The sequence below is a fragment of the Equus asinus genome, chromosome 20 (assembly GCF_041296235.1).
Source record: "Equus asinus isolate D_3611 breed Donkey chromosome 20, EquAss-T2T_v2, whole genome shotgun sequence".
Taxonomy (NCBI): domain Eukaryota; kingdom Metazoa; phylum Chordata; class Mammalia; order Perissodactyla; family Equidae; genus Equus; species Equus asinus.
The window spans coordinates 20,249,729-20,258,393 of NC_091809.1; the positions used below are offsets into that span (position 1 = coordinate 20,249,729).

The 8,665-nt window shown below is 37.2% G+C and overlaps 1 protein-coding gene across 1 annotated transcript; it reads right to left on the bottom strand.

Moving 5' to 3' along the window:
* Positions 1–6,486: 6,486 nt before the first annotated feature.
* LOC106823643 (olfactory receptor 7E178-like) lies at positions 6,487–8,147 on the bottom strand. The gene has a single exon (XM_014829470.3). The coding sequence runs from the start codon at positions 7,705–7,707 to the stop codon at positions 6,778–6,780; it is 930 nt and encodes a 309-aa protein (XP_014684956.3). The 5' UTR covers positions 7,708–8,147; the 3' UTR covers positions 6,487–6,777.
* Positions 8,148–8,665: the final 518 nt, after the last annotated feature.

Here is an 8,665-nt window from a genome sequence, read left to right on the forward strand (position 1 = left end):
TAAAAATATCCCTGAGTCTGACTTGCAACAATCATTCCTCAAGAGCTCCACATGAAATTTTCATCGTCTATAGGAAACGTTTTCAATCTCAGATTTGCAAACTGAACTGTGAATTGCATGATTATTCATAGAAAACCCTATAGACCAACATTTTTGTGCCATAATTGCCTCTATAAGCAGTGGCTCACTCTCATAATTCACAGGTGAACTCACTGAACCCACAGAATGGAAATCAATTCTTCACTCTCAATTTTCCCTCTGGGACCAAGGTAATTTTGAAAAGAAAACCATTCATCAGCTGTGGTGGCAAATACAAAGCCCTGGTGCAAGGATAAGGAGATCAATGTCTGAGTCCTGAATCTTTCATCGCCTATCTGTGGAGTGTGTGTAAATCTCCCAGGCATTCTCTCCTTGTGTTCCTTATTGCAAAGGGGAGAATAAAACCCATTTCCAGGACATATGTGGCACCTAAGGGAAATTTGGAACTTAATAAATTTTTCATTGTTTTCAATAAGAATTTCAATCATTATTGGAATAATGGTTAGTAACTCAATATCATACCAAAAACTTAATGATCTTTTATGGATTATATGGCAGGAAGTTCCAAGCCTTCCCCATCTCAGGTCATGGGAGCAGGGAATGACTTCAAACATGAAAATGTGCCTAAGCCCATGCAATAAGATTTGCCTCCCCTTTCTCTTCCTGCTTCATATTTTAAGCATTTATGAAAATCTCTGAAGTGTTTTTTCTATAATAAAATGTTATGCATACATTTAAGTGGAAAATAATAGGTCCCATAGAAAGTCCACGACATAGACAAACAGTGTAATTTTACCTTGTCTCCAGTCCTGTGGGACATTCCTAAAAAGGGGATGAAACACAGGCATGAATGGTCCCAGTGTGTAGAAGCCATAATACTTAGGCCTTGTTCTGTGAACAGCTGACAGGTCTCTCCAGCATTTAACTAATATTTTTGGTTTGTTTTTGGTGCCTCCTCTGTGCCAATAAGGTATAGGCTCTAGGGAATCTGAAATAAATGAGACTAGTCATTTCTCTCCACACACTAAGTACCTATTTGTAAAAGGACGAAAATTAAATTTCCTGTCAGACATGTAGGTAAACTGTACTTTCAGGTTACAGTACGTTTAAGTTGAATGACATGAGGATCGGACTTATCATTATTAAAGATAATAATATTTAAAATTGATTTTGGCCTTACTTTATCACAAATGGATCCATCACATAGGCATCACATAGAAAGCATGTATGATCTATTTAATCCTTTCTCAGGGGAGTTGGGTCAACCAGGAATTGAGTCAGAGGACAATACTGAGTCTTAGAGACACTAAGATCTTTCCCCATGTCACACTAATAATAAGTAGAACAGACAGGATTCAAAATTTGATTGTCAGTCTCTGAGTTCTATGCACTCAACCTCATTGTTTTCCTGACCTTCAGAAGCTTTTGAGCAGTCGTCCAGAGGTCTTAAGCACAGATACACCTGAGGTACATTTAAAAATATTTCCAATTTCCTGAATAGAAAGCCCCTGACTATATCTCCTTTTTAGATTGAGTGGATTTATTACAAAAATGAAAGGACAAGTGAACACCTGCAAGACAAAACAAGAGCAAGAACCCCAGAGAGACCTGCACTGAATTATCAAGTATGGTCAAGTGTCCTTTAACAGTGGAGCTATGTTCTGACAAATGCGTCATTAGGCAATTTTGTCATCGTAGGACATCATTGAGATGGTATAGCCTACTACGCACCCAGGCTGTGTGGTGTAGCCTATTGCTCCTAGGTCACAGACCTCTACAGCATGTTACTGCAATGGTAGGTATTTGTGCATCTAAAGATATCTAACCATAGAAAAGGTACAGTAAAAATGCGGTATAAAAGATTAAAAAGTGGTACATCTATATAGAGTACTTGTCATGAATGGAGCTGGCAAGACTGGAAGTTGCTCTTTGTGCGTCAGTGAGTAAGTGGTGAGTGAATATGAAGGCCTAGGACGTTACTGTAACTACTGTACACTTTATAAACAGTGTACACTTAGGCTACACTAAATTAAAAAAAATTTTTTTCTTTCTTCAATAATAAGTTAACCTCAGCTTATGGTAACTCTTTTACTATATAAACGTTTTAATGTTCTGAAACTTTTTGACTCTTTCAAAATAAAACTTAGCTTAAAACAAATTGTAACAACTGTACAAAAATAATTTCTTTGTTTATATCCTTATTCTATAAATATTTTTTCTATTTTTAAAATTTTAAATTTCTGTTTACTTTTTGAGCTGTTTTGTTAAAAGCTGAGACACAAATATGCACATTAGCCTAGGCCTACGCAGAGGCAGGATCATCAATATCACTGTCTTCCGTCTGCACATCTTGTCACACTGGAAGGTCTTCAGGGGCAATAACACACGTGGAGCTGTCACCTCCTATGATAACAATACCTTCTTCTAGAACACCTCCTGAAGGACCTGCCTGAGGCTCTTGTTGAGGAGGTGTCACTCTTTTCAGAAATATGTCCATGGTGGTTTGTTTCTTTTGTTCACCCTAGATTTGCTTGTAAGCAGATAATGCACCAAGAACACCCCTCTCTATTAGCGAAAATCTTTCAGTGCGGAGGTCCATGTTTCCAAACTTTTTAAGGAGCTTGTTGAGGCCTGAAAAAACTTTTGCTAAGCCTTTCACTGTGAACTTTCTTGGAGTTTCTTCTTTGTCTTCTCCTGCAGTTTCCTTTTCTTTTCATATGATATTATGATGTCACTAGATAATAGGAATTTTTCAGCTCCATTATAATCTCATGGGACCAATGTCAGCGCACATGCTGTCTGTCATTAACTAAAACATAGTTATGTGGTACTTGATGTATTGAAACTTCCTAGGATTGCTACTTGTGATCTAAGATAACCTTCCTATAACTTATATGGCAAGGAGTGTGGCCCACCAGGAACCCCCAAGGGAGAGAGGCCTGTGAGCAGGGAGTCTCTGTCTGGAGTAACAGGGATGGGAAATGGCCAGGTGCCCTGTATCTGGAGTCATATCGCCCAGATTCAAACCTGGCTTCATCCCTTTCTAACTCATAACTGATATAAATTACATTTAAAATACTGTACTACTTTCCTCTTTTGTAAAATAATGATAACGTGCACTTATGCGTTGGGGACGATTATGCAGATGAAATGAAACAAACAGCATAGTATATAGATCAAAGGCTGGCACTTAGAAAGCCTTCAATAAATGTTCCAGATATTATGGTTACTGTCCTCCTTTACCTTCTCTTCATTTCAATCTCACCTTCATGATCCTTTCTAGATGCTTAAGGGACAGATTAACGAGAACCATTTCTTGCTATAACGTGGGAGATAACTATGAGAGGTAGAATCACTGAGGTAGGAAAGTAGAACTCTGAATGAAATTTCTTGACCCCTACCAGAACAAAGAACATAAACTTCATAGGGCTCAGAGCTGTAACTTGGCATATTACTGCCCTACCATGTGTCTTTCCTAATGGTTCAATATGTCCTGGTGATGAGGAAACAATGCTCCTGACAATCCTTCCTCCATGCACCATCACCCTCAGCACTTGCTGGGTTGCATTGCATTTCTGCTGGGACATGAACAAAGAGTACAGATCCACTCTTCCTCCCCTGTCTGGCATACAATGAAAGCTCAGGTTCATCCTCAGGACTGGCAGAAAGACAGAGTCAGACATGAGCCTCTGGATGCAGATGACAATGAGAGGAGGAAACTTAGGTATGGAGCACAGTGGACTGGAACCCTCAAACTGAAGGGCTAGAGGCATGGACTGATTATTTACAATTGTATGGCCATGGGGACAAGGCACAGATTTCATAATTAGCCAGATTAGTCCATGTTATCTCAATCTCTAAGGATCTCCTAATATAAAGGAAGAGAAAGGAGAAAAAAATGAATGTCCATAGAAGGGTCTGGGGCCTTCCTCTTCTCATGAGGAAACTTTTCTGTATGCCTCGCTTCTTTTTGTTTGTTTAAGATATATCTGTGTTTTTTTATTCCATTATTTCATTGTGGTAAAATATATATAACAATTTACCATTTCAACCATTTTTAACTGTACAGTCTTGTGGCATTAAATATATTAACATTGTTCTGCAACCACCATCACCATCCACTCCCAGGAATTTTTGATCCTCTTAAATTGAAACTCTGTCCCCATTAAACTATAAATTCACATTTCTCCCTCCTCTCGGTCCTAACCAACCACTTTATGTCTCTATCTATTTAACTATTCTGGGGATCTCATATAAGTAGAATCAAACAGCGTTTGTCCATTTGTGTCTGTTTTGTTCACTGAGCATAATAACTTCAAGGTTCATTCGTGTTGTAGCGTGTGCCAAATGCCTTACCTTTTTAAGGCTGTCTGATATTCCATTTTGTCTATAACACATTTTGTTTATCCATTTTTCTATCAAAGGACACTTGGGTTACTTATCAATATAAAATTTGTAAATGTTTCCCTCCATGTCATGGGATGCCTTTCACTTTGTCGATAGTGCACTCTCATGAACAAAAGTTTTTAGAAATGATGTAGTCTGATTTATCTAACTTTTTTCTCCTTAAGTAGGTTATTTTATTATTTTTTCAGCTTTATTGAGATACAATTGATATTTAACGTTGTGTATGTTTAAGGTGTACAGTGTGATGATTGATACACACATGTATTGCAAAATATTTACTACAATAAGATTAGTTAACACATCCTTCACCTCACATAATTACCATTTAGTTGTTGTTATGGTGAGACCATTCAAACTCTAATTTCATAGCAATTTTCAAGTATACAATAAAGTATTGTTAACTATAGTCACAATGCAGTACTTTAGATCCCTGGAACTTAATCATTTATAACTGAAAGTTTGTACACTTTGAGCAACATCTCCCCATTTCCCCCACCCCTCAGGCCCTGGCAACAACATTCAAATTTAGTTAATTTTTTTGCATGCTGTAAGATAAGCATTCAATTTTATTCTGTTGTATGTGGTTATTCAATTTTCCCAACACCATTTATTGAACAGACTAGCCTTTCCACATTTCCACATTGAGTGTTCTTGTTCCCTTGTCAAATATTATTTGACCATATTTCTGGGCTTTCAGTTCTGTTCCATTGGTTTACATGCCTGTTTTTATGCCAGTGCCATGGTGTTTGGATTACTCTAGCTTTGTAATGCAGTTTCAAATCAGGAAGTGAATGCCTATAGCTTTTTTCTTTCTCAAATTTTCTTTGGCTTTTTAGGGTCTTTGGAGTTTCACACAAATTTTGGGACTTTTTTTCCTATTTCTGTGAAAAATGTCACCAGAATCTTGATCTGCATTGCACTGAATCTACAGATGTTTTTCGATGATATGGCCATTTTAAGTATATAAACTCTTCTGATCTATAAACATGGGATATCTATTCATTTTTTTTCTTCTTCAGTGTCTTTCCTCCGTGTCTTACAGTTTGGTGTATAGGATTTTCACTTCTTTGGTTAAATTACTTCTAAGTATTTCATTGTTTTTTGATGCTTTTGTAAGTGGGATTGTTCTCTTTACTTCTTTTTCAGATAGTTCATTGTGAGTGTATAGAAATGCAACTGTTTTTTGTGTGTTGATTTCGTATCCTGAAACTTTACTAAGTTTGTTTCTTAGTTCTAACAGTTTTTTGGTGGAATTTTTAGGATTGCCCATATACAAGATAATGTCATCAGCAAACAGAGACAAATTTGCTTCTTCCTTACAATTTTGAATTCCTTTTTTTTCTTGTATATTGCCCTGGTGAGGACTGCCAGTACTGTGTTGAATAAGACTGGTGCAGGTTGGCATCCTTGTCTTGTTCCTGATCTTAGGGGGAAAGCTTTCAACCTTTCACAATTGAGTGCAATGTTGAGTGTGGGTTTGTCATATATGGCCTTTATTATGTTGAGGTATGTTCCTTCTATACCCAATTAGTCAAGAGTTTTTTATGATGAAAGAATGTTGAATTTCATGAAATGCCTTTTCTGTATCTATTGAGATGATCACGTGATTTTCATCATTCATTCTATCATTGTGGTACATCACTTTTATTGATTTGTGTATGTTAACCATCGTTACATCCCAGGGATAAATCTCGCTTGATTGTGGTGTATGATTCCTTTAATGTGCTGTTGAATTCAGTTTGCTAGTGTTTTTTGAGAATTTTTGTATGTATATTCATCAGGTGTATTGGCCTGTAATTTTCTTTTTGTGTAATATCTTTATCTGGCTTTGGTATCAGGGTAATGCTGGCCTCATAACATGAGTTTGGGAGTCTTCCCTCCACTTCAGTTTTTTGGAAGAGTTAGAAAAGAATTGGCATTAATTCTTCTTTAAATGTTTGGTAGAATTCCTGTGAAGCCAGCCAGTCTTTGGCTTTTATTTGTTGGGAGGCATTTGATTACTGATTCAATCAACTTACTTATTGGTCTGTTCACATTTTTTATTTCTTCATCATTTCGACTTGGTAGGTTGTATGTTTCTAGGAATGTATCCCCTTCTTCTAGATCATCCGTTTGTTGGTGTACAGTGTTGATAGTAGTCTCTTAACGATCTTTTTTATTTCTGTGGCATCAGTTGTAATACCTCCTCCTTCATTTTTGATTTTATTAAAATGAGCCATTTCTCTTTTTTTCTTAGTTATTCTAGGTAAAGTTTGGTCAACTTTGCTTATCTTTTAAAAAGCCACCTGCTTTTCCAGTCCTGTGACCAAAATTAAAGCACAGGTATTGATATTAGGCTATTCTGCTGGCAACCCTCCACAGAGCGCTCTTGATGTCCCTGTTCCTCAGGCTGTAGATGAAGGGGTTTAGCATAGGGGTGACCACAGTGTACATCACTGAAGCCACTGCATCCCTCCTTGGGGAAGATGAGACAGCTGAACTGAGGTACACTCCAAGGCCTGTTCCATAAAATAAGCAAACAACTGAGAGGTGAGAGCCACAGGTGGAGAAGGCTTTATACTTCCCACCCGATGATGAGAGTCTCAGAATGGAGGAAACAATTCTGTAGTAAGAGAAAACAATTACTGAGATAGGGAGAAAACCAGAGATGGTCCCACCAAAAAATATGACTATGTTATTGGCGGAGGTGTCAGAACAGGCAAGGTTGAGAAGCTGAGAAACATCACAAAAGAAATTAGGGATTTCCAGGTCTGTGCAGAAGATAAGTTGTGATACCATCAAGTAATGAACCTGGGAGTCCAAAAGGCTGATGAAAAATGATACCAGAAACAACAAGACACAGAAATGGGGCTTCATGATGACTGGGTAGTGAAGGGGGTGACAAATGGCCACCAACTGGTCACAGGCCATCATGGCCAAGAGTAGACTGTCCAAACATCCAAAAAGTAAAAAAAAGGACACTTGAGTTAGGCAGCCTGCATAGGTGATGGATTTACTGTGTGTCTGGATATTCACCAGCATCTTGGGGACTGTAGTGGTGATGAAACCAATGTCAGCCAAGGACAGGTTGGAGAGGAAGAAGTACATGGGGGTATGGAGGTGAGAATCACAGCTGACCACCAGGATGATGAGCAGGTTCCCCAGCACAGTGACCAGGTACATGGACAGGAACAGTCCAAAGAGAAGAGGCTGAAGTTCTGGATCATCTGAGAGGCCCAGGAGGAGGAATTCTGAGATATGTGTTAGATTCTGGAGTTCCATGTGGCCGAGATATATTTTGAAAAAGAAAGGCAGGTTGGAATAAACAAAACAAATATACAGGCACCCACTTAAGTGTCTATATTTTGGATTCAAGCAATTCAAAATAAAATATTCACACTTGAGGAACCTAAACCTTTAGCAAAATTTCTCAGTTGTCGTAAATTCATTCTTCTTAGAACCGTCTTCATTGATGTCTGGGCTACTCATCTGTTTCTACATACGTCTACTTTAGAGACTCTGCACTACAGAATATTTGAGTAACAAATGCATTTTGAGACAAAACATCCAATAATGCAGTAAAATACCAGCCTCCTACTTTTGAGGGAAGTACATAGAATAATAAATATCTTTCTCCTTTGAAGGGAAAAATAGTCAGTCTATAAAGACACTAAGAAGCAGTCATATGTTCTTTTTATTATTGAAATTCACTACAAGAAATTTCCTTAATATGTAAAGAGGATAAACACCCTAGAAGAGCTAAAACCACATATTCATAACAGTCACAGTCAAATATAATTTTTATATGCAAATTACTTCATGAATTTTTATAATTTTTTGGTTTTATAATATCTATCTTCCATGGAGATAATTGCTCACTCGAATGTGTGGGTTGTCTGGTAAAAGTCTCTTAAAACATAAATATATAAATAATTAGCCTTGGCGAACTTCCCATTTTGGTAAATTATGCTTTTTATTAAATGCACAGAATCATACCACATCACCAATTCTGAAGATGGTATTAACTTTTAATGTACCAGTGATTAAAAAATAATTACCTTTTAATGAACACTGTAGCTATTTTTCATTTTTTGTGGGGTTATTTTCTATCAGTGTTACACAGTCCCAGGGAAACACCTGAGATTGAGTTCATATTTTGCTTTTTTTGTTCAAGACTGCTTATATATGTCACTAATCCTGAATATTTGTGAAGTGTTATTTTATCAAATCTAACCCTCTA

Bases quoted from the DNA above. Each gene is read 5' to 3' on its own strand.
- LOC106823643 (XM_014829470.3), bottom strand. From the start codon at position 7,707: ATGGAACTCCAGAATCTAACACATATCTCAGAATTCCTCCTCCTGGGC.